Source organism: Nuphar pumila, chromosome 11 (genome assembly GCF_984573655.1).
Source record: "Nuphar pumila chromosome 11, dmNupPumi1.hap1.1, whole genome shotgun sequence".
Classification (NCBI taxonomy): domain Eukaryota; kingdom Viridiplantae; phylum Streptophyta; class Magnoliopsida; order Nymphaeales; family Nymphaeaceae; genus Nuphar; species Nuphar pumila.
The window spans coordinates 39477640-39504640 of record NC_143259.1 but is presented as its reverse complement, the minus strand read 5'-3'; the positions used below and the strand labels follow the sequence as shown (position 1 = coordinate 39504640).

The 27001-nt window shown below is 41.1% G+C and overlaps 1 protein-coding gene across 4 annotated transcripts in view; it reads left to right on the top strand.

Annotated features, from left to right (window-relative positions):
• Positions 1-27001, top strand: part of LOC149822290 (mitogen-activated protein kinase kinase kinase YODA-like) — a 132946-nt gene that overhangs the window by 10103 nt on the left and 95842 nt on the right. For all 4 annotated transcript variants that reach the window (XM_089980981.1, XM_089980980.1, XM_089980978.1 and 1 more), the window contains exons 2-7: positions 6000-6897; positions 7059-7808; positions 8227-8314; positions 8476-8538; positions 9888-10048; positions 10161-10236. In XM_089980981.1, coding sequence (XP_089837107.1) covers positions 6326-6897; positions 7059-7808; positions 8227-8314; positions 8476-8538; positions 9888-10048; positions 10161-10236 — 1710 coding nt within the window. In that variant the 5' untranslated portion in view covers positions 6000-6325. The remainder of the gene's footprint in view (positions 1-5999; positions 6898-7058; positions 7809-8226; positions 8315-8475; positions 8539-9887; positions 10049-10160; positions 10237-27001) is intronic.

The following is a 27001-nucleotide window of genomic DNA, read 5'->3' as shown; positions in this document are numbered from 1 at the left end:
GGATGACATAGGCTCTTCTTGTTCAATATCATCCGGAGTCAAGGGTGAGTCCCTTTCTCTTCTCCTATAAACTTGCCCAGCAAACTTGTGAATCTCTGGAGGATGTTCTACTTCAAGTTCTTGTATGCTACTATTTCCATCTTGACAGGATGTTCCTTGAGCACAGGAAGAAGAACACTCATTGTTGGTTGCAGGAAATAGCTTTGCACTGAGCCATGGATCATAAAATAGCGCATTCATATTGGTTTGGGCAGAAACATATTCTCCTTCTCCAAAATCATTTTCATCAAAAACTACATTCCTAGACATCTTGATTTGTCTGCTGTCAGGATCATAACACCTGTACCCTTTGTGATGATCTGCATATCCGACAAACCTACACTTTGATGCCTTAACCTGAAACTTGTTTCGCAAAGAAGAGTCAATATGAACATAACACATGCAGCCAAAATTTTTTAATTCATCATAATCAGGATGTTTCCCAAATAGGATGAAATAAGGGGATGTATTTTCTAAAAGCTTCATGGGCAAACGATTAATAAGGTGAACAACAGAGTGAAAAGCCTCTGTCCAGAGTCCTATGGGAGTACGGCTGCCGTGCATCATGCTCATAGCGCTTTCCACAATGTGACGGTGTTTCCGTTCTGCAATTCCATTCTGTTGGGGCGTATGCGGGCAAGATACTCTACGAGTTATCCCATTATCTTGGAGGTAATTGATAAAATCCCTGGAGGAGTATTCCCCCCACCATCACTTTGGAAATGTAAAATATTGCAAGAAAAGTGAGTTTTGACAAATGCATGAAAACAACGAAAAATAGAGAAGACTTCGGATTTATTCTTCATGAAATATATCCAAGTGAAGCGGGGGAAATGATCAATAAAAATAACATAATATCTGCTACCAGAATTAGAGGGATTAGGAGCCGGTCCCCATACATCGGAACAGACGATTTCAAAAGGCCTTGAAGCTCTCTCATTTATTGAATGAAAAGGAAGAACATGACTCTTACACATTTGACAACTTGAACACATTTTATTATCTGGTCTAGAAATCAAGCTAGACTCAGGAATAAGACCATCAGACACTAGTCGCTCAACAAAGACTCGACCACAATGACCAAGACGCAGATGCAAAAAATCAGGCTTATTACATTTATTTGAAGATTGCAAACTGAACACATGAATATTCTTTGACGACATAGACTTAGGAGATGTCTTCAAGGTAGGTCGAACACAAGTAGAAGGATCCTCCTGGAAGACATACATATTTCCCCGACGTTCCCCTCTAGCGAACGTCTCCTTCGTTTGTAGATCTTTGACATAAACAGAAGATGGAGTAAATTCAACAGAAGAATTGGTATGATCAACAAGCTTAGAAACAGAAACAATATTTTTTGTAATATCTGGGGCATGAAGAACATTGGACAGATGAAGTGAGGATTTAGGCAAGGGGATAAAAACATTTCCAATGTGGGTGATGGGGTGGTGGGACCCGTCTCCAGTAACGATGTTACTTTTTCCAAAATAGGGAGTTGAAGTAGAGAATTTACCCGCATTACCTGTGACATGAGTAGCTGCTCCAGAATCAATATACCACACTCCTTTATCATCACGCTTCAGATCAAGTTCAGACAGTGTTGCCAAGAGAAGCTCTTTCACATCGCCATCGAACTTTGAAGAGATTTCCTTTCGTCCTGACGAGCTCTCACCCTTTTGGAACTTTCCTTTGTTCTGCGGATTGTGCCAACAATTGGCTTTAATGTGGCCTCGCTTGTTGCAAAGATAACAGGTGGGTACGTTTTTTACATTATAGAGAGGTGAAGCATTTGGGGTAGGTAATAGCCCACGTCCCCCTGGAGTACCTCGACCTCGTCCTCTGCCACCACCAAAATTATTATCACCACGTCCCGGGTCAAAAGAAACCCCAGTAGCAAGAACCTGTCCACCAGTCTCATGAGACATCCCTTTCAGAGTCATCTCATATTGAAGTAATTTGGCTTGCAAGTCTTCAAATGATGGTAGATCAGGCAGGCATAACAAGGAAGTCGAGAGAACATGAAATTCCGGTCCCAATCCATTCAAGGTTTGTCTGACCTTGTCTTTATCTGCCACTTCATACCCAACAACTGCAAGTTGATCACTGATGATCTTAACCTTATTCAAGTACTCCATGACGGACAAGGAACCCTTAGTCAGGAGTTGAAATTCACGCTGAAGAAAGGAGATTCTACCTTCTGATATCTGAGAGTACGTCTTCACTAGTCTGTCCCATAATTCTTTTGTTGAGCATTCATCTGGAATTCCCACCAATACTTCTTGAGAGATAGTGGAGATGATAAAGGCAACTGCAGTTTGATCGCGCTTCATCCAAATCTCATATTGGGGATTTGGAATTTGTTGTATGAGATCAGCCTCATTTACATTCTTAGCTTCCTGTATGATAAATTCTGGAGGAGCTGGGATTGATCCAGTGAGATGTCCAGAGAGACCTTGACTTTTAATAAAAGGAAGAATTTGTCTTTTCCAAATCAGGAAATTGGAATTGGTAAGTTTTTCAGAAATGAGTTGACCGAGAAAATTAGATGAGAGAAATGACTGAGAAGAAGCATCCATGGCTAATTTTTTTTTTTGAAAAGTGCAATCAGTAGAACAGAATGAGAGTATCTGTAGACAGATCACGATGCAACAAGTAAGTCTCGTTGTTTTTTTTTTAACTTGAGTACTTAACTTGAACGAGAAATAATAGATCTGGTGTACAGATCCAATCTGATTTCAAAGTTGCATACGTAAGATTGCACACAGCAGTAACAAATGTAAAGAGACAGCAGGCTAAATCAAGGATTAAGGAAGATAGATAGAGAAAGGTAAATCTAAAAGGGAACTTTAGATTTGATTCTAGCCAGTTATCGGATCTGATGCACAGATCTGGGAAAACAAAACCCGATCCAACAAACCTGATATGTAAGAGTAACGTGAGAAGAATCAAACAAAGCAACACAGAGAAAGAGAAACTGATTTGGGGCAAGAATAAATCAGTTTCAGGAAATAGGGGCAAGAATAAAACCTTTTTGAAAACGTGAAACTGATTTGACGCTGTCGTGAAATGGATTTGACGCAAACCCAAAGACGACGTGAAACTGATTTGGGGCAAGAAATAGGGTTGTCGTGAAATTAGGGTTGTCGTGAAATCAATTCAGCACAAACCCAACTCAGTTACAGATCTGAAGAGCAAAATCGTAATCCAGAGAAAACTGGAGAAGAATAGAAGGGAACAGCAAATGAATAGAAGAGAGATAAGAAGGAGAGTTAGGTCTCTTAGGTACGTACCTGCTGGAAAAACCTTCAGCCCTTGGATCAGAGTTGCTCTGATACCATGTGAGAAAAGCCCAGAATTGATGAACAAGAAGCTGCAAAGGAGAAAGTGAATGGGCTGCAACTAATCACGTTTTTCCATTGTGGAAAAATCGTGACCTCTTCAATACTTATAATGTAAAGCATAATACATGACCTAATACATGGCTATATGACACAAATAGCCCTAATAAGTTACAGTATTTACAAGTTTGTCTAATATCAATTAGACATATTACATAAGGGGAGTTTGGATCCGGGTCCGGATCCAAACCTTAAGTACAAACACAAGTATACCCAGTCTAATATATACTAGGTTAGCAAACTATAATGGTTGGTGCTTTGCCCCTGCTCTTCTACAAATGATTTTGGGGCTTCCGTGATCTCATACGAATTGGCTTATATTCTTCCTACATATAGGCAACTGGATAATAAGTGTGCATTAAGAGAGAAGTATCTTAATCTCATCATGTTACAGGCTCTTTGAGCTGATTCTTGAGATAACAGTGGTACACTTTCTTGGTAATTAGAGGAAGGTAGCAAATACGGATACAAATTATGATGCCTTAGTTTTTAGCTCTAGATAGGGTTGAAAAGAGAATTAGGATTCTGGTATCTCCTTGTGCATAGAACCAGGTATGTTGATGATGGAGGCATTCATCTTGTTGATCATGACCATGATGATGATCAGTAGTTAATTTGTGCTGGACCTCTTTTAGAGATGGAATCTGACTCGGCTGAAAAGAAATTTGAGATATTTTGTTTTTGAAGATGAATTGACTAGGGATGTAACTATTCACTTGAATATCCAAAGGATTGTCTATCCTATTGCGAAAGAGGGTTTGATTTTGAATTTGTCGAGTGTGTTGGGAATGTTGGGAATAGGTGATCCAAAAGAGGGTGAAAATATATATTACAAATAAAAAGTCTTTGCCATGAGGCCTCATTGCCCTTTTCGTATCTTTTTTCTCTTCCAATAGAATTTATTTCTGTTTAAAAATAGAAAAGTAGTTAATTTGCTTGCAGTTACTCATTATTGCTGATATAAACTTTAAATGCTGTGTGACAGTTGTTAGCCCTGTCTTTTTGTTTCATTATCACTGTACTGCGTAAGTCACTTGGAAGTTGATTGTGTAAAGATTGTTTTGATTGCTTATTAATCTTACTGTACTATTATTGATATCTATTCAGTCATACCGAACTTTCAAGATGCAGTTTCTGGATATGCTGATAGAAATGCATCAGTTACTTAACCCATATCGACTTTATGAGCTGTAGCAATATGTTTTTTAAGGGAAGGCCCTACATATTATCTGGTTTAGTATCAGCTACTTTAATGAACCTTGCATTATCTTAGCTATTATTGTTCAATGGTTATTCTTGTTTAATTCACACCTTCACGTATGTGCTGGAATGTAAACTGCCATATTGGTCTGTTCATACTTCATAAAAGGGTAACTGGTTAAAAGACCAGAATACCCTCTTTTAATATTAAAGTTCTTTTGCTTTGAGAACTGTATTTCTTGGGCCCTTCAAAAAAGGGTAACTTGTTAAAATACCAGAGTGCCCTTTTAAGATTATGAATTTTGCTTGCTTTCTGTCCAAACAAATAGATCATGTTAAGAATACGTGTTTGATTGTGTTGGATGCCCGGTCAAACACGTGTCTAATGCTTGTCATAATGTTAACCAGTTTGTATCACATGTCCGAGCGTGTCATTATAGACAGAGGTCAAATTCACGTGTCCTTGTGACATAGTTTTTATATCTTTGGTATGGATATACTCAATCCCCTATTCGAATTTAACGTTTTCAGTTTCAACTTATGTTAAGTGTGATGTGTGAGGTGACATTCTTCAGCTGATAATTGAGTTCTGTACAAGGCCCCCATTCCTTTTTTTTTCCCTCTGGGATGAGCAAGCTAGGGGATACTCCCCATGGGGTTCTAACCCAAAATTACTTTATGATAGTGTATCCTAACCGTATCATATATTGAGGATGTTGCTAGGCATCAATAATATCCTAACTGTATCATATAATGAGGATGTTGCTAGGCATCAATAATTAACAGTCGTTCAAGCATTCTATAGTAATCAGCCTGTGATCAAACACTCAGTGGCTAGCCTGTTATTTTCATTGTTTTCACTCAATGGCATTCTATATATTTGCAATTGGTATTCCACCGGTTTATACTTGTTCTTCTTCTTGGTTTAGTTGCTTTTAGATACTGCAGGTTGCCATTTAGGCACCTGTCTTTAAATTTGCAATTAAAATTCTAAGATGATAAAACCATTCAAGTTCAACTAAATGCAAATATGCAATTACGATCGTTGTTGCAAGAGTTCTTAGTTGTGTTATGATCGCTGCCTAGGATATATTTAATTAGACTTAGGGAATCAATTGCTTGTAATGATACAGTTTTACCAAACAAATGTTGCTGATGAAGTTAATATTATAGAAATATTATTTTTTCTGTTTGAATTTTGAACCTTTGATAACAGAAAGGTCTATATTGATGTAGGAAGACAATAATTTAATGCTTTGTTTTGGATACTGGTTGTTATTTAATTTGTTTACTGTTTTTGATATATTCTATATAGATGGGTATCTTAATGCTGAGATGTGTAATTCACTGATGAATGTGCAGGTTATCCTCCCAGGACTCCTACTACACTGAGCTGCTGGTATTTGGTCGTTGAAGGATGTTATGTTTTCACTTTTCAGTAGGAGAATCTAGAAGCATCCATATATGTGAGAATATATTATTGGGTCTTTTCATCTATTGTTGGCCCAAAGCTTTATAATATTCAGAACTCCTCACCATATGGGGCTTCAAAAAATTTTTATTTCTTTTATGACAGTGTGATGCTTTTATTTAGAAACCCGGGGCCTCTGTAACCTGTTGTAACTAGTATTGAGTCAAACTTGAAAGAAACCTGTTTGAGATTTGTTGCAAGCTATACCATTTTCAGTATGCCTTCATGGTGGGGTAAATCTTCCTCCAAGGAAGCAAAGAAGAAGACAAGCAAGGACAACATATTTGAGAATTTCCACTTCCGAAAACTGAATATCTTATCTGATGAAAAAGACAGTTTCCAATCTAAAGGAGGTTCTAGAGGACGTAGCATTGACACAATTTCAGAAAAGGGTTCTGGCTCCCGAGCAGTGTCTAGGTCGCCATCACCATCTAACCAAGTTTCCCGTTGTCAAAGTTTTGCTGAGAGGCCGCATGCTCAACCTCTACCACTTCCGGGTGCACAATCTTCACATGCAGGCCTCAGAAAGCCAGGAGTCAGGGAATACCAACCAAAATCAAGCAAGAATAGGAAGCAGTCATCCTTTCTTCCTCTTCCAGCTTCTGACAGGAGGTTAAGCCGACCTGATGCTACTGATGCTGATGGAGGTTTAGGGACCGCCTCTGTTTCAAGTGACTGTTCGATTGATAGTGATGATCAAGCTGAAGCACGCCATCCCATTAGATGTGGTCAACTTAGTCCGAGGGGAAATGAATATTCCAATAAAAGTGTTGCTAGCAGCCCTTCCAGGTAGCTTGCCATTACCTGTATTTTTCATATTTCTGACAAGTGATTATACTGAAGTTCATTTGCATTTTGCTGCCATCTAATACTTCTGCTCAACTGCATCTCATGTTTGCAACTTTCAAGTGGGCTAATTTTTTTTTTCAAATTTTCTTCTTTGTCTGAAGTGTGATACATCCAGGTCATTCTCCTATTCTCAGCCGAAAGAATTCGAGAGAGACACTGAAACCAGCAAATTTACCACACGGCAACCATGTCCCTTATTCTTCAAAGAGGCGGGGGCCCTTAAGCACTATTGAGCACCCACCAAGCTTACAGATTCCTCAGTATCATGCTTTTGGAAATGCTCCTGATAGTTCAATGTCAAGTCCTTCCAGAAGTCCATTACGAATTGTTGGTTCTGAGCAGCAAAATGGTGGATTTTGGCCAGCCAAAGCATACCCTGAGGTTGCTCCATTTGGATCAGGCCATTGCTCCAGTCCTGGTTCGGGTCACAATTCTGGACATAATTCCATTGGTGTAGATATGTCAGGACAACTACTCTGGCAACACAGTAGAGGTAGTCCAGAGTATTCTCCAATACCTAGCCCGAGAATGACAAGCCCTGGACCGAGCTCTAGAATACATAGTGGTGCTGTCACACCATTGCATCCACGTGCTGGAGGCGGAGGGCCAGAATCACCACCATGCTGGCAAGAAGAAGGAAAACAACAGCAGTGTCACAAGTTGCCTCTGCCTCCATTGGTAATACCTAATACTAATCCTTTTTGTTCAGCAAACACAGCGACGACCAACACATCCTCAGTCCCAAGAAGCCCTGGTAGAGCAGAGAATCCCCCGAGTCCTGGTTCCCGCTGGAAAAAAGGAAAGCTTTTGGGCCGGGGCACATTTGGCCATGTTTATCTTGGGTTCAGCAAGTAGGTGTAATCTTACAAGAATCGTTATTAAGCTTGCTGATGCATTGTCACTTAATAGGCTTTTCAGTCTGGTACTGGAATTTCTGTCTGGGTTTTAAATGCCTGAGGTATCAGTTATGCTATACTATAGTTTTCCTTTGTGTAAAACTCTTGAAAAACTCTTGTAGTTTTTCCGTCATCTTAGATTCACTCCCTCATGATCACGTGGTAAGGAATTCTTGAATTTAACTTATTTGCTCTACAGCTGAATATCTTCTGACATGCATTCCTAACTTATATTATTCATGGTTTCAATATTGATTTGCATTGCAATTAGATATCTTCTGGTATTACACATTCATTCTTTATATTCTTTTCTTGTTTTATTTTATACCCGTCCTTAACTTCTGTGCTCCTTTTTCCTCTCTCTATTCTGCAGTGAGACTGGTGACATGTGTGCAATGAAAGAGGTCACATTGTTTGCTGATGATGCAAAATCAAAAGAATGTGCAAAACAATTGGGACAGGCAAGTCCCTGTTTTTTTGTTTCTGCAACATATTTTGCTTAGTCTTGTTGGTTTATATTTGTTGATGATTTCAGTGTAAATCTTGCAGTCGATTTTTGTAATGACCCTTGATTGGCCAGTCAGAATTTTGTGAATTTCTAATATTGCATTTACTTAAGCAGGAAATTGCTCTCCTCAGTCGTTTGCGGCATCCAAACATAGTGCAGTACTATGGATCTGAAATAGTAAGCCTCATTCTTCTTATATGATATTTATCTCTCTTTCCTGTAAGTTCATTTTTTGTAGCTTTACAACTTTTTTTTTCAAATCTCTTTTAACTATTTGATAATCTAATACTTTACGCTGGTGTTATGTAATTTTCTGAAACTCGTACAACTGATACTTCTGAATGAAGCATAGTCACCAATATCAGCGATGTTTGTGTTCATCACAAACAAAATTATGTTGAATTCATTGAGCGAAAAGGCTATTTGAATGTGGTAAATTCAAAATTGTGCCAAAATTGTATTTGTTGCAATTTTATTGCAATTTTTTGCAAAACTGTTGTAAAAACTTAACTTTTAAGGGCATATTTGTCATGCAGGTCTATTTTAGAAATAATATTTTTTGGTGATGATATAGATTAAATCCGTTATCCAGTATCCAGTACACACGTTAGGTGGGCTGCCTCACAAATGTCATATGAAGGGAGAGGGCGGCCACTTTTTTTTTTCCCTCCTATAGTTTGGCAGGGGCTCCCCCTTCTCCCCTTTGATATTGGCTTATTCCGTAGGCACTCAGTATGGGACTCTCTCTCTCTCTCTCTCTCTCTTATCTTAACATTTATCTATTTAGAATCAAATTTACCTAGTGTTCTAAAGGAATAATTGGAGTTTGCATCAATTATAAAAGGTTTGACACTTGGATGACAATTGTTAACTGTATACTGCACCTATTCTCTTTATGATATCTCTATAATGATTCATTGGGCTGTATATTTTGTTTCAATTTCTACCTAGAAGGCACATCCTTTTTGTGGCCCATGCGACTATGCATTTGATCCAGTTTTCCACCCTATCAAAGACCTTGTGCACTCTGTCCCTAATGGACAGTACCTATTACAATAGTAAAATGACCAAAATTGCCTGATGGGCAAAAGAAATTACATAACCTAAATATAGTTATATACATATATATATAACTATATAGATACATATTTTAACAGTCCCCCCTCTCTTTCTCACACATGCAACATTCAGTATATTTATTTTGGATGTATGTATGCGTGCATGTACATACATATGTATGTGTCTGTGTGCGCATATGCAGGAGTTGTTTATGCTGATTTGGATGGCTTCTGTTTTCATATGTGCAAGTTTCTTGCAGAAACTTTTTAGGTTTCTTCTATTTTTTGGTGAATTAATTTACTTCATAAAATTTAAATCAAGTAACAATCTTATTCGTACATTCAGTGGCTCCTTACAGAAAAAATTTCATGATCTTATTTTAGAGTATTGGTCGTAGTTTACCCTTTGAATGTGCTTTAATATTTGTTATTATGTCTGTCTTTATGGTCTATATTTATTGTGAGCAGGTAGATGACAAATTGTATATATACCTGGAATATGTTTCTGGTGGTTCTATACACAAACTGCTGCAAGAGTATGGAGCATTCGGTGAACCTGTAATTCGGAGCTATACTCAACAAATTCTCTCTGGCCTTGCATATCTGCATGCGAAAAATACTGTCCACAGGTTTATGCTAGTTCTTAGCTGTAGCATTTTAGTGTTGTATATGTGATTTGTTTATATTCACGCTACATAATTCTCCAACTAAAATTCGTCATACATTTATGTGCTTGTGTAGGGACATCAAAGGTGCAAATATACTTGTGGATCCAAATGGCCGTGTAAAGCTGGCAGATTTTGGAATGGCAAAGCATGTACGCATTTTGTGGCTGTTTTTTTGTTATGGCCTCTTACCCTAATAGTGACTTGTCTACCTTAGCTATTACGTTCTTGTTATATTTTTAGTTCCGGATGTTTTGGGACCTGTGATATCTAGGATAAGCAGTGAACCTCATGCAGGGTTTAGCACATTGATATCATATACAACCTGAAGCTTGCATCTGCCGTCTTAGTAGGTTTCTTTTTCTTGCATATGCACAATTACATATCTATTATTTTGGATCAGCACACTAAAAGATTGCGTCTTGTTTGTATTTGCAATATCTGTCTGTCTATTAGTTTTTGCAGTGTGAGTTCAGCTTTGTTGAAGTTCATGTGAAAGCTTTATCTTGCCATTACTTTTGTCTGTGAGGTTTTAAGCTATGTCACATGGGTGCGGGTGCGGGTGCGGGTGCGGGTGCAGGTGCGGGGGTGCGGCACTTTCAAAAAACTTGGGTGCGGGGGTGCAGCAAAAAAAAAAAAAAAAAAAATATATATATATATATATATATATATATATATATATATATATATATATATAAAGTCCAAAAGTTGGACATAACCATGGTTGCCAGTTGAGGAAGCGGGAAGCGATACGGGAAGCGGGAACCGAGGCACTTTCAAAATTTTAGGAAGCGGGGAAGCGTGGGACCACTTAGGAGCGATTCGGGAAGTGTCTCGGAAGCGACCTAGGAAGCGTCTCAGAAGCGACTTGGAAGCGACATAGGAAGCGTCTCGGAAGCGAGGGGGAAGCAAAAAAAAAATAATAAAAAATACAAAAAATTGAAAAAACAGGGGAAGCGCGCTTCCCATTAAAGGGAAGCGCATCCCCCATTAAAGGGAAACGCGTCCCCCATTAAAGGGAAGCGCGCTTCCCAAAAAAGGGGGACGCTTCCCCCCACGCTTCGGAAGCGCGACGTTCCGCGCTTCCCCTTTTAGCTAGGCGCTTCCGGTAACCCTGGACATAACTGACCCTGGGTGCGGTTAGGTTGACCGCACCGGGTGTAACGCCCCAAAAGTTCGACTTGAGACAAGAAGATTTGAATGGAATTCCCTTCGAAAGTCAGAGTTTGCAGCTAAGATTTTTAGTGATACCAGATGTTTTCAATAAAAGCACAAGTCGATTCTTCTGAGCACGTTAGCCAAAAGATCCAGCAAAACTCATTTTTTAACTAAGCCAAGCAGTGAACAAAAAGATAGAAAAGATTTTATCGGTCAAAAGGTTCAGTCTGTACAGAACAGTGGGGTCATCCGCCCCTAACAACAAAAGTACAAAACCCGAAGCGAAGTAGCCAGAACGCCGACAAGAAAGGTGAGTGCTGAAAAGTAAATAGCCAAGGCGCATAAAGCGCAGGGCGACAGAAAAGTAAAATGCTGAAAAATAAATAGCCAAGGCGCATAAAGCGCGGGGCGACAGAGAAGTAAAGTATTGAAAAGTAAATAGCCAAGGCACATAAAGCGCGGGGCGACAGAAAAATAAAGTGCTAAAAAGTAAATAGCCAAAGCACAGGACGACAAAAAAGTAAAGTGCTGAAAGTAAATAGGACATGGATCGCGAAACCGCGTCCTTGAGTTAAAAGGCAGAAAATCAAGCCTAGGCACATAAAGAGCGCCGACAATAGAAAGTAAAATGCTGAAAAGACAAAGAAGACAAGGATCGTGAAACCGCGTCCTTGAGTTAAAGAACATACATATATAACTTATATGTATACGTATATAATCATCCTCTTGTTCAATTATCTTTCTTTAGTTTTAGTTTTGTTCATTCAAGGTCCTTTTACGCAACTTTTCCCTACCTTGGGGGGTTGCGAGTTCCCAAACGCTTGCGGGCGTAAGTGCGAATGCTCTCGGGCCACGGGACACGAGTGCGCTCCGTCGTGCAACCTGCAAGCGCAAACAAAAGGTTAGCATGAAAGCCAAAGTCAGAAAACGGGTGTCGGACCACCCAGACAGGAGCTCCCTATGAGAAGACAGTGGAGGGAGCATGACGAGGAGGACATGAGAAGCATAGCCCCCTGTCAACAAGAAAAGAGGGACAGGGGGAACGAAGCCCCCTGTCGACACAGTAGATGGCAGGGGGCTCCGCCGCCCCCCCTGCCAACAAACAAAGAGTGATAGGGGGAACAAAGCCCCCTGTCGACAAAGTAGATGGCAGGGGGATCCACCCTCCCTATCGTCAAACAAACGAGGGACGGGGGAACGGAGGCCCCCGTCGACAAAGCAGATGGCAGGGGGCTCCGCCCCCCTGCTGGCAAACAAACGAGGGATAGGGGGAACAGAGCCCCCTGTCGACAAAGAAGATGGCAGGGGGCTCCGCCCCCCCTGCCGGCAAACAAACGAGGGACAGGGGGAACGTAGTCCCCCTGTCGACACAACGAATCGGCAGGGGGGTCTACCCCCCCTGTCAACAAGAGAAAGGGGAACAGAGGGAACATAGTCCCCCTGTCGACACAACGAGCAACAGAGGGGAGGGGTTTTACCTGGGAGCTACCGACGATGACTCAGGTGTCACCGGCAGACGCAGAGGAAAAAGGGTGGCTTCGGGGACGTCGGCCGAGGTCGTCAGAACGGAAGGTGGAGGCGGTGGGTCGCTGGCGCCCACGCAACAGAGAAAGGAAGAAGGTGGTGGCCGACGGCTTCAGTCGTCGACGCTCCCTCGGAGGGTGAGATGGCCGGCGGCTTCGGTCGCCGGCAACGGTGGTTACAGGAGACTGAGAGGAGACGAAAGAAGTAGAGAGGAGAGAGAACGGACGAGGGCATTTGCCCCTCGCCCGAGGCGCCTGTGCCTTTTTAAATGGCACAGGCTTCTCGAATCATCGAGAAGCCGGGTCCGGGCTGGGCTCGAATCCGGGTTCAGCTCGGATCCGACACCTCAGACCGACCTAGGCACGTGTCCGACACATGCCTAGCGCGTGTCCGACATGTGTCAGACTCGTTTAAGTGGACTTTACACCGGGTGCCGCACCCGCACGCGCACCTGCGTCGCGTCGACGCGGATGCAACACCCAGTTGGCCGAGTCCCTGTGACATAGGTTTTAAGCTGTCAGAGACTTGTACATTTATCAAATACATTCTGGGTGCAAGAGAGATATTAGTAGGTGCATCATTATACAAGAACATGGAGAGTGCATACAGAATGAATTTGAATTTTGGGCTTAGAAATTTGATGTGGACATTTCTTATAGGGATATTATGGTGTTCTGGACATAGATCATGCACTATCTCTTGTATCTTCAGACCCTTTTATATAGTAAATCAAAAATTTTAGTAGAGAGCCAAAAATCAACAAAATGTGATGTGAGAAGAGCCTTTTTTTTCCTCCTCTTTTAAACAGGTTTAAGACAAGAATCATGGGGTTTCAAAAGGCATAATAACTATAGCAGTTGGAGGAATTCTCAACCAGGTGGCATGGGTTCAAGCATGAATTTGATCATTGGGCTTGATGATAGCTCAACCTTGCATCTGATGTAGCACATTGAGAATAAATGTATGTAAAGATATGTTACATTTCCAAAACAATGATATCCTATTCGACATGGATATTGTGAGCATTCCAAATGTGGTTATACTATTGGTGCTTGGATATCACTCATACTTTGAAGGATCACTCCTTTTTCCATAGGGAATTAGTGCAGGTACCTTAAAATTCATCCTGGGTTGAACATCCATATGTCTAACCCTGTGTAGGCAAATTAATCCAGCAGGAAACTTATCTAATGTAGCCCATCTAATTGGTACTCTGGTACGGTGGCTCCTGTCAGGAATTCAAGCTAGCACTCAAAATTAGATTGAGTCAGCATGTGGATATGTTGATTTAAGGTGTTTGGTTGGATATGACCTCATACATGAATATTAGGAAGGAAAACAATGTCAAAATCTATGAACGGTGATGTCACAAGTCAAGGGCTCAGATGACTAATGAGGGTAGCACCTTTCCCAATAAATTGATAATACATGGATGTCTTAGAATTGAAGACAAAAGAGGCATTGCAGATACAAATATCTATGTTGCAAAAAAGGCTGGTTGATAGGAACTAGGAAGCCTACGGTTATTGTATGTGGGCATCTTGAACATTCTTTTGATGGATCCAGTACGCCCTAACATTTTACTATTTGTTTCTTTTCATAAGATCACTGTGACCACCATCACTGCATACTTTTTGCTAGCTTATCAATCATTCCCAGTCTCCCAGACGAGAACCAGGAATCTGATGTCAAAAGCAAGCTTAAGTAGAGGAAGCCAGCTGGGAATACGATTCTTTATGAGAAAATATCTGCTATGGGCAAACTGGGAACCATGAGCCTGGAGATTTTTTGATATTTAGGCACTCAGAAAGAGAACTTTGTGTGTTGATAGAAACTAAGATATGTATTTGTGGTGCAGTAGTTGAGTATTTGAATGGAGCTAAAATTTAAAGTTTCCTTGTCAAGAAGACTGTACCTTGGAGGACTTCAGTGGAAGAATCAATGTCTCAAGGAATCAAGATAACTAGAATGATTCTATAAGATCTGAAGTATTTGTAGGAAGATAATGCAAAATGGAAAGGACCCAACAGTCTAAAAGGTATCAAGTGCGGTGGCTGTTTCTATTATTGGGTTCTCTCACCTCGAGAACACCAGAGTGAATTAACCAGACTCTAGAGGTGGGCCCCATGGTTTCATTGTAGGCCTAGGGGTTCCTTGATCTGGATTCTCCCATTTGATGACGTGTTTTAATATGCTGGCTAAGGATGAGTGCACATCTGAGATGCTAGGTGTAACGTCCCTAAAAAAATCCAACCTTTTAAAACTTTTCCAAACCCCAAATTTTGAGAAAAATTTAAAACTTTTTATTTATATAAACAATTCACATGGTTTCTGAAAGTAATATGCCAACAAGTTCATCTATGGTCATATTCCAACCGTTCCAAATACTAGACGGTCCACCTGAGTGCAAACACGAGTGTATATTAACCTTCCAGTATCAGATCCAATACAGAATCATCTATGTCACAGGGATTTGGCTAGCAGGGTGCCGCACCCGCGTCGACGCGACTCAACGCGGGAGCGGGTGCGGCACCGGGTGCGATCAACCCGATCCTGGGTGCGTTGACCGCACCCAGGATCATTTAGGTCCATTTTTTTTTTGGATTTTTAAAAAAAAAAAAATTTCCCTATGAAATGGGCTGCGGAATTTTTAAAAAAAAAATTCTGCTGACAGCTGCTGCTGCTCCTGCCTTTTCTAAATCCTTCTTTTTCGTAAAGGATTTTCTCTCTCCATAATAAATGATAATGATGGTGGTAGCCTTTCTCTCTCTCCATAATAAATGATAATGATGGTGGTAGCCTTGCTAATCCTTTTTTTTGAAAAAACCCGCGTCGGGGGAACCCCCGAACCCCCTTATATATATATATATTTACATTTTTGCCCCTGCCGCACGCCCGCAACCGGGTTTTTTGGAAGTGCCGAATCCCCGCACTCGCACCCGCACCCATGTGACATAGGGAATCATCCATAGACACAACTTGATTGAGAATATTACTCTAAAGCTTCTCACGTGTGAAAAAGGAAATGCGGAAGACAAAACGTATAAAGATTTAAGATAATTGAGGAGTTACATAAAAATTTAAAGTTCTAAACCATATGCAAGAACATAATAGGAATGAAATGACAAAATTTAAAAATATTCTCATTCCAAAATATTATACTTTTTTAAATGTAACGATTCAGACAAAAAGTAAAATTTACACAAGTTTTTAACCAACTCAAACTTTTGCCTGATCTCTCCAAGAATCATACTAGGTAAGAGTGGAGCCTTCAACCATGCAGCAACCCGCGCTTCGCTTCAATCCTTCACGAGGTTATCTCTAAATATTGTAGGGCATCTGTAACGCCCCAAAATTTCGAACCTTATAATTTCCTTGAAATAGTTGGAAAATTCCTTTTCTTTACAGAGTTTATTTCTAAAATCAGCAGAAACGATTTCTTTTAAAAGAAAAAGGACATGTTTGACAACCTTGGGCACGTTAGCGAGAAAACAAAGATTTACCATGGACGATCTGCAATAATACTTAGGAAACCATTTCTTCTATTTAAAGAGAGTATCAAGTTTGTACAAAATTTGGGTTTCCTCAAGGGAAAACCGTATCAAAAACCAAAATGTCCAGGAGAAGAACTACGAGCAAAAACAGTGGATCCTTAAATCATCTCGCAGTCTCGCCATCGCCTGATGCACCTAATCGTCACCTGTACCCATGAAATGGGTTAGTTTTGCGAAAAACTAGCAGGAGAGTACAAAGACAGAAAGAACTAAATTAGGCATAGATAATTTATGGAGCAGGTAGTAACGAGCAAACTAAGCAGATAGACTGGAGGAATAAGCTAAGTACAACAAACTGAAAAGGGTGTGCATGCTCAATTTAGTTATTACTTGATAATCGGCCATGCGGGTATATACATGGCACGTGAGTCGAAACAGTCGAGTCCAAGCCGAGTGTTCATTATGTTAAGTATTTTAATATACCTCGGTTGTCTGACTGAATCCTATTCCTATGGAGACGACCGATGGTCGAGAGAGTAAGTCCCCAAGGCCTGATAGGGATGCATCCAACTTCTGCAGAAGTGTTAGGCTAACTTATGTAGCCCCTATCCCTCCCCCCTAACCTCCGATGATTGGGGAAAAACGGGTCTTTTGCCCTTTTAGAAAGCCATAAATGGACTGTCCATCGGAGTTGGTACCCTTCGTCCTCTCTCTTGACGAAGCTAGGTTGAATTGAGCGCGACAGGGTTTCTTAGCCGTTGCCTCATTCTTCTTGCTCTGGTCCATTAGACCGAAACGAGCATCTTGCCTATGAAGGCGATCCCACTTTTATATGTGTTTTCAACAACGTGCACTAAGCATTAATCGAGGTCACAAGACTCTCTCATCCAATCGTCGTAGTACTAACATGCCTCGCATGTTCAAGAGTACACTTACGAGGAAAGGGATATACGTCCTTAATAGGAGCCTCGGGAGTGTGTTTCGCAGAGATATAATGTTTTTAAAAGTTATTTTAACATTTCAAATCTTTCGAAATGACACACAACTTGCCAACATATGGCATGTGATTTTCTCGAATCTGACATCTGATGACGCAGTGTCTGGGTGCTATGTAAGTCACGACACTGGTTTTGGTAAATGGGCTTCACAAATGAACCCATCACCCAACAACTTGATCTTGCCCCAGATCAAGGGTTCTCCCAAAACATATTGGGTAAAAAGAGGAAAAGGTAATCCTTCTGAATACGCTGAGTCAAAGGCAAGACAAAACCGAAAGACAATAATGCGAAAAAGGAAGTGCCTGGGCGCGAAGCGCGACGGCAAACAGGAACTGCGAAAGCAAGGGACAAGGATCGCGAAACCGCGTCCTTGAATTTAAAAGACAGTAATTAGTAAATACGAAAGCAAAAGCCTGGGCGCAAAGCGCGACGACAACAGAAACAGGAAGTGCGCAAGCAAAGGACAAGGACCGCGAAACCGCGTCCTTGAATTAAAAGACAGTAAGCAGTAAATACGAAAGTAAAAGCCTGGGCGCAAAGCGCGACGACAAACTGAAATAGGAAATGCGAGAGCAAAGGACAAGGATCGCGAAACCGCGTCCTTGTTTTAAAAGTGTACTTATATACGTATATGTATATAAATATATCATTAAGTCCTTTCGATCTTTAATTATTTAAGCTTGATTTAATTATTTAAGCTTGATTTAATTATTTAAGTCCTTGTGCAACTTCTCCTACCTTTGGGTATTGCGAGAATGAAGCCGTCTACGAACGTAAGTGATCGTCGCTTTAGTTCGCGGGGTGCGAACGAGCTCCGTTACGTAAACTGCAAAAAATGTGATTTTAGAAGGCATAAACGAGCAAAGGTAGAGAGGAGACTCGGCTTCTCCAACCTCGAAAGGAAGGGGGGCTTCCCACCCCCTTCTGTTGGCCTGTCGAAAGGCAAAGAGAGAGAGAGAGACGGGGTCGCAGGGGCCAAATGCACACCTGCGGCCCTCGGAAGATGAGGCAGGGGCCAAATGGCCCCTGCCGAGCTTTGCTTGACAGGAAATGGGGCAGGGGCCAGAGGCCCCTGTCGGTTAGAGAGGGGTAGGGGCCATCGGCCCCTGCTGGGTCTCAAAAAAAAGAAAAGGGGCAAGGGCCTTAGGAGGCCCTTGCTGGAATTTTTTAAAAGAAAATGGAGGGGCAGGAGCCCAGGTTTTTAAAAGAGAAAGGGGCAGGGGCCGATGGAACGAGTAGGGAGGGAGGGAGCGCAAGGGCCAAAGGCTCCCTGCGGCTTAATAGGAGAGGAGGCAGGGGCTAAAGGCCCCTGTCGTTCATAAAAAAAAGGCAGGGGCCATCGGCCCCTGCTGGAATTTAAAAGGAAGAGGGGCAGGGGCCGAAGGCCCCTTGCCGAAAAGGTAAACAAAGAGGGGGGGGGGGGGGGGGAGTCGCAGGGGCCTTTGGCCCCTGCCTGCCGCTATCGAGAGGGAGACATAGAGAGGGAGGAGGGGGTTACCTAGGCCCCCGTGAAGGGAAGGAGGTTGCCGTGAAGGGGGGGGGGGGTCGCCGGAGAGGGTGGTGACGTGAAGGGAAGAGACGAGAGATGAGAGAGAGTCGGGGGAGGCTCGTAGGCCCTCCCCTCTCGCCTTTTTATAGGGAGGGGCGCACACAGGGCCCGCCCCCTGTGTCGCCGGAGAAGCCCCCTGCCGTGGGCTGCCAGCCCCTCTGAAAAAGGAGTTTTCGAGGGGCTGGGCACGGGTTGGATCCGGGTCGGGTCTGGACCCGACCCGGGTCCGATTTCTTTTAATTTTTTTTTTTACTGGTTTTTACATCCAACCCTCCTTAAAATAATTTCGTCCTCGAAATTAAATTGAACTTAACGATCAAAGTACAAGTCAGGGTATTTCTCCCTAATATCAGAGTCAGGCTCCCAAGTACATTCCTCTATTCCATGGTGCTTCCAACGCACCTTTACAAGAGACATCGTCTTAGATCTAAGTACTTGATCTCGACGATCAACGATCTCGACTGGTCTTTCCTCGAAAGACAAATCCTTCTGAATGTCTACATCATTATAATGGATGATGTGTGATGGGTCGTGAACGTATTTCCGAAGCATGGATACGTGAAAAACATTATGGATCTGAGCGTACTGAGGAGGTAAAGCCACACGATAAGCTGCTTCACCAATCCGCTCCAGGATCTCGAACGGTTCGACAAATCTAGGGCTTAGCTTTCCCTTTTTCCCAAAACGAAAAACGCTCTTTGTGGGAGATACCTTAACAAAAACCATATCTCCTATCGAGAATGTGAGCTCTCGACGACGACGATCCGCGTAACTTTTCTGCCGACTCTGTGCAGTACGGAGTCGCTCTCGTATCATCTGTACCTGCTGAGATTCCAGGAGATTCCATCCTTCGGTCGCCAACCTCGTCCCAGTAGAGAGGCGAACGACAGGGCTTTCCATACAAGGCCTCGTAAGGGGCCATCCCGATGCTAGCGTGATAACTGTTGTTGTACACGAATTCGGCCAGACTGGTATGAGAATCCCATTCTCCCTTCCAGTCCATCATGCACGCACGCATGTCCTCCAAAGTCTGAATTGTGCGTTCAGACTGTCCGTCAGTCTGAGGGTGAAAAGCGGTGCTGAATTTTAAATTCGTACCCAAAGCAATTTGAAGTTGTCCCCAAAACCTCGAGGTAAACCTTGGATCACGATCGGAGATGATAGATACCGGAACACCGTGCAACCTCACAATCTCACGAATGTAGAGATCCGCCAAACTGTCTAAGGACTGACTAATACGGATAGGAAGGAAATGAGCCGATTTGGTGAGTCGGTCAACGATCACCCAAATCGCATCGTTCTTTCTTCGTGTCCTTGGCAAACCGACGATAAAGTCCATAGTGATGTCTTCCCACTTCCATTGTGGGATCTCCATTTGGTGCATCACTCCGCTAGGTCGTTGATGCTCGATCTTAATCTGCTGGCAAGTCAAACACTTAGAGATGTATTCGGCCACGTCTCGCTTCATTCCGCTTCACCAATATCTGCGCTGCAAGTCTTTGAACATCTTCGTGCCTCCCGGGTGAATCGTATATTTGGATTTATGGGCCTCTTCGAGAATTTCGTCTCTCAAAACGGGATCATTTGGGACCCAAACACGATTTTTGAGCCAAATGCTTCCATCGTCCTTAAGTCGGAAATGAGTATCGGTCTGCTGTGTACGAGCCTTCAGCTTCTCGTACTGCGCATCAGTCTTTTGCCCAGCAAGGATCCTGGCTAATAGCTCAGGTTGAGCTATCAGATTAGAAAGACTGATAGAATTTGATGAGACTACAAACGGTTTCCATGAAACCAAATCCTCAATCAACTTCCAACCAACGTATAATAGGTTGACGGAAATGCTAGAATCCTTACGGCTGAGAGCATCAGCTACCACGTTCGCCTTTCCTGGATGGTAGGAAAGGGTGAAATCGTAATCCTTGAGAAATTCTAGCCACCGTCGTTGCCTCATATTTAGCTTCTTCTGTGAAAACAAGTACTTGAGGCTCTTATGATCCGTAAAAGCCTCGAATTGTTCCCCGTACCAGTAGTGTCGCCAAATCTTCAATGCGAACACCACAACCGCTAATTCCAAGTCATGAGTCGGATAATTCTTCTCATGAATCTTAAGTTGACGCGATGCGTAGGCGATTAATCACCTTACCATTCTGCATTAGGACGCAGCCTAAGCCTGTCCCGGAAGTGTCAGTATAAATTACGAAGCCGCCTTCTCCTGAAGGCAAGGCCAAGATAGGAGCGGTAGTAAGTCGTTCCTTCAGCAACTGAAAACTGTTTTCGCACGAATCGTCCCACACGAACTTAGCCTCCTTCTTTAGCAACTTTGTCATAGGTAGAGAGATTTTGGAAAAGTCTTGGATAAATCTTCGATAATATCCAGCTAATCCAAGGAAACTTCTGATGTCACGAACATTCCTCGATTGTTGCCAATTTAGTACGACCTTCACCTTGGCAGGATCTATGGATACGCCTTTCTCGGATATAACATGTCCCAAAAACATAACCTCCTTGAGCCAAAACTAGCTTTTAGAGAATTTAGCGAGCAAACACATCTTCCGCAAGGTTTCCAAAATGATGATCAGGTGTTTGCGATGTTGATCCCAGGTCTCCGAGTACACCAGGATGTCATCGATGAACACGATGACGAAGGTGTCTAAAAAAGGGTTTAAACACACGGTTCATGAGGTCCATGAAGGCTGCAGGAGCGTTGGTGAGTCCGAAAGGCATAACAGTAAACTCGAAATGCCCATACCTGGTTCGAAAAGCCGTCTTGGAGATATCTGTTAAATTATGTACATAATCACATAATGTTATATATATATTTTATATATATATGGTAATACATATACATATATTAATATATATGTATATGTATCTACTCAAATATATATATATAAAATATATATTTATATTTGTTTAGTCATAAGGGTAGTTTAGTCTTTTTCTCTATTTTTGCGCACATTCACTTTATGGATGTGATTGTAATTATTTTTATTTTCTTTCTTTTTGTTTTTTTTTTAATTTCTTTTGTAAGTGTACCAAAAGGTACCTTGGGGGGCCCACCAACATAGACGTTGGGCCCTCTCCAACGGTCACATTTGTGACCGTTGGAGGGGCTCCAACGTCTATGGGTGGAGCCCCTCCAAGGCCCCTCTTGTGATGTTATAAATAGGGGTTCTCCCCTTTGTATTTGCTCATGGCTTTGAGTCAAAGCCTAAGTTCTCAATAAATTGATTCCATTGTTTTTATGCCTTTGCGCATTTGTGAGTTATTTGTGGGTTGTGCTCTTTGTGCACAAGTGTTCTAAAGTATTCTTATTGTGCTTTCGTGGTGGGTTCAATATCAAGAATATTAAGGTCTTGATATTAGTATCTTGTTGGAGATACTTTCACATGGTATCAGAGCCTCGTTGGATGAAAAAAAGATCGTGTATCTCAGCTCTTGTGAAGTACCTCGAAAATCGTGCCCTCAAGCTAGTGAAGATTTTGAGTAAAGCATTTGCTTCGGGCAATATTTTAGAAGCAACTTTTGTCAAGAAAAGGTTGAAAATCCGTTAAGGTACGCTTTATTTTCCATCTTCTCATCTCCATAATGGGTGAAAAAGACTCCCACTTCTCCCTTGGTTTTAAACTTAGTGGTTCGAACTACCATGTTTGGGCCGGCAATATGGAAGCCCATATCAAAGGGAAAGGTCTTTGGGGTTATGTTCAAGGTTCCATATCGGAACCCGAACCCAAGCTTTCTATTATAGAGAAAGGGGAAATTAAAATTCTTGAAGGAGAAGATAGACAAAAGGCCTTAGAAGAATATTCCAAAAAGCATGATGAGTGGGAAATGAAGAACTTCAAGATATTGTCTTGGATTTTTTCGTCCGTAGAAACCAAGATCAATGCAAACATCATCAAGTTTAAAAGGGCCTCCGAAGCTTGGTTATACCTTGAAAAAATGTATACGTCAAGGGACTTGTCTCATAAATACTACCTCCAAAAGAAAGCCTTGACTCTTCAACAAAATGATTTATCTATTCGAAAATATTTTGCCGAATTATCATCTATTTGGGACGAGCTTGCCATGCTCGAACCAAAATGGAGCGGAGAAGCTATTGAATTAAGGCACAAACAACTAGAGAAAGATCGTTTCTTCAACTTCCTAAATGGTCTTAGACCCGAATTTGAGCAAATTCGGTCCTCCCTTTTATCGGCTTTTACCTCCCCATCTATTGAAGATGTCATCACCAAGCTAAGTGGTGAGGAAACACGTATGAGGATTAGTAAAAATAGCCCAAGCATTCTTGCTACATCTTTTCAAAATGACTATGAAGTGGTCAATGCCGTGTCAAGACCCGGTAATAATTTGAAGACCTACAAACCGCCCCATTTCAAAAATCAAGGGCAAAATGATCGATATGGCAAGAGAGATTATAGCAAATTAACTTGCCATTTTTGTAAAGAACCGAGACATATCAAACCCAATTGTCCCAAATGGAAGAAATTCCTCGCCGCGGCTTTAGCATCCCAATCGGAGGAACGGCCTTCAACATCAAAAGAACCTCTTTCGCTTCATCAAATTATGGATGCTCTTCAACCTCTTCTCAAAGGAGGCACTTCCGGAGCCGCTATGTCATCTTCTTCCCCTCTTGGTAAGACATCTTGGCTACTTGATTCTGGTGCTTCATTTCATGACTCCAAGTCATTGTTTTCTTTCTAATTATTCTGAAAATCGCCTTCCATCTTTTGTCTCAACCGCGGATGGAACCCTTCTTGAAATTAAAGGAATGAGCAATTTTGAAAAACAAGACTTCTTTATCCAAAAAATTCGTCTTATTCCAAAACTAAACTTAAATTTACTTTCCGTTTCTCAACTCTCGGACTATGGTTGCGATATAAAATTCTCTTCTAATAAATGTTGGATACAGGATCGCCAGTCCGGGAAATTGATTGGGGAAGGCTCTAGGAGAGGAGACCTCTACTATGTTGATTTTCTTAAAATTCTCAAGAATCAATTTTGTAATGTTGCTCAAAACAAAGATATTCATGTATGGCATAAGAGATTGGGTCATCCCAACATTGTTAAAATCTCTTATTTGTCTTTTATTAAGCATCTTTGTAATGAAAATTTTGTTTGTAATGAATGTATTCTTGGAAAAATGAGAAGTCTTCCTTTTCCTCAAAGATCCATGTTTACAACAAGACCTTTTGAAATCGTTCACTCCGATGTATGGGGTCCGGCTTCGGTGATATCTAAGGGAGGTTTCTCATACTATGTTATCTTTGTGGACGATTTCACTAGGTTTAGCTGGATATATTTTCTTAAACATAAACATGAAGTTTTCTCAACTTTTAAAACATTTCATATGATGGTTTTAAATCAATTCAATGGAAATTTAAAATTTTTTAGAACCGATTCGGGTGGCGAATACCTTTCCAATGAATTTAAAAGCTATCTTGAAAACTACGGAATTCTCCATCAAAAGTCTTGTTCCAAAACCCCCCAACAAAATGGGTTGGCTGAACGGAAACATAGGCATATTATTGAAACCACACGAACTTTGCTCATTTCTCAAAATATACCGAAAAAACTTTGGGCGGAGGCCGCTCTTACTTCTGTCTATCTCATAAATAGACTTCCATCTAAAAACTTGAACAAGATTTCCCCGTTTGAAAAGTTATACGAAAAAGAACCTGATTATAGCAGGTTAAGGGTTTTTGGATGTAAATGTTTTGTCCTTACTGATAAAAATGACAAACTCTCCCCTAAGGCCATTCCTTGTGCCTTTCTTGGTTACTCTGAAACTCATAAAGGTTTTCGCTGTTATGATGTTAAGAGTGATAAACTTTATGTTTCCAGAAATGTAAGCTTCTTGGAAAATGTTAGTGGTTTCGAAAAACTTGAAACTAATGACGAGAATATAAACTATTCTTTTTTGTTTGATTTATTAACTGAAAATGATGATACTAGCGATGATGAAACAAATCAAAATGATGAAACTCATTCTGATCAACCCATTAATGAAGAACCACATAGAGATCCTATAACCTATTCTCATAGAGATAGGAGTTCTTTTAGAAGTGCCCTCGAAAGATATGATAGTGAGTCTACCCCTTCAAGTGAAGGAAATCTTCGTAGGACCGAAAGATCAAGAAAACCACCTTCTAGGTTCATTTCATATGAGTCTTTTTCACCAAAATATAGAGCCTGTCTAAGCGCCATTCACTCGTACATAGAACCTAGGGATTTCGAGGAAGCACAAAAATGCCCGGAATGGATAGTTGCTATGAATAATGAACTTGAAGCCCTAAAGAAAGCAAAAACCTGGGAGTTTCAAGACCTTCCTAAAGATAAGAAAGCAATAGGGTGTAGATGGGTTTTTAAAGTCAAAACTAAGAGTGATGGGTCTCTTGAGAGATATAAGGCCCGCTTAGTTGCAAAAGGATATGGTCAAAAATATGGGATTGATTATGAGGAGACTTTTGCCCCGTTGCTCGGATGGTCACCGTCCGATGTCTTATAACCGTTGCTTCAATAAATAAATGGAACATCTATCAGATGGATGTTAAGAATGCGTTTTTAAACGGAGATTTAAACGAAGAAGTATATATGGATGCTCCTCCTGGAATGGAGTACCCTAAAGGGAAAGTGCTTCGTCTTCGGAAAGCACTTTATGGTTTAAAACAAGCTCCCAAAGCTTGGTATGATAGGTTTAACTCCGTGATGTTAGACAATGGTTTTTTATCATGCTTTACTGATACTGCCTTGTTTGTTAGAAAATCTAATGCAGGGATTGTTATTCTGTTGCTATATGTGGATGACATGCTTATTACTGGGAGTGATTCTAAAGGGATTACAAGCATAAAATCCATTTTAAAGGATAAGTTTGAAATGTCTGACTTGGGTTTCTTAACTTATTTTTTGGGTATTGAGGTTGCATACTCTCATAGAGGGTATTTTTTGTCTCAAACTAAGCTTGCATCTGAGATTATTGACATGTCAGGTATTACAGATGATAAAGTTTGTGAAACTCCTGCTATAGTAGGAGCAAAAATGAAGATTGATGATGGTGTTCCTCTCTCCGATCCTACTCCCTACAGGCAACTAGTAGGCTCGTTGATGTATCTAAGTATCACCAGACCAGATATCTCACATGCAGTGCATACGGCAAGTCAATTTCAGCATGCATCAACTTCTGTTCACATGGGTGCTATCTTGCGTGTCGTGAGATACCTAAAGCACACTATTAATAAGGGAGTTTTTCTGTCATCCTCTTCTGAGTTAAAATTAATTGCTTATACTGACTCTGATTGGGGAGGTGACCCAAATAACCGTCACTCCACCACTGGTTTTTGTGTATTCTTAGGAGACTCATTGATCTCATGGAGATGCAAGAAGCAGCAAAAGGTATCTCTATCATCAACTGAAGCTGAATATCGTGCCATGACGACTACTACCATGAAAATTGTTTGGATTCATCAGTTGCTGGAAGATATGGGAATCAAAATTGAAGGGCCTACCAAGCTTTGCTGTGACAACAAAAGTGTGATTTATATTGCTAAAAATCACACTTTTCATGAGCGGACCAAACATATTGAGATGGACTGTCACTATGTTCGGGAGGCGTATCTCCACGGAATCATTGACCTTCCATATGTCACGTCCGAGTATCAGTTGGCAGATTTCTTCACTAAAGCCTTGTGTGCTCCGCGCTTCAACTTCCTTCTTAGCAAACTCTCGGTCATCCTGCCCTAAGTTTGAGGGGGGGTGTTAAATTATGTACATAATCACATAATGTTATATATATATATTTTATATATATATGGCAATACATATACATATATTAATATATATGTATATGTATCTACTCAAATATATATATAAAATATATATTTCTATTTGTTTAGTCATAAGGGTAGTTTAGTCTTTTTCTCTATTTTTGCGCACATTCACTTTATGGATGTGATTGTAATTATTTTTATTTTCTTTCTTTTTGTTTTTTTTTTTAATTTCTTTTGTAAGTGTACCAAAAGGTACCTTGGGGGGCCCACCAACATAGACGTTGGGCCCTCTCCAACGGTCACATTTGTGACCGTTGGAGGGGCTCCAACGTCTATGGGTGGAGCCCCTCCAAGGCCCCTCTTGTGATGTTATAAATAGGGGTTCTCCCCTTTGTATTTGCTCATGGCTTTGAGTCAAAGCCTAAGTT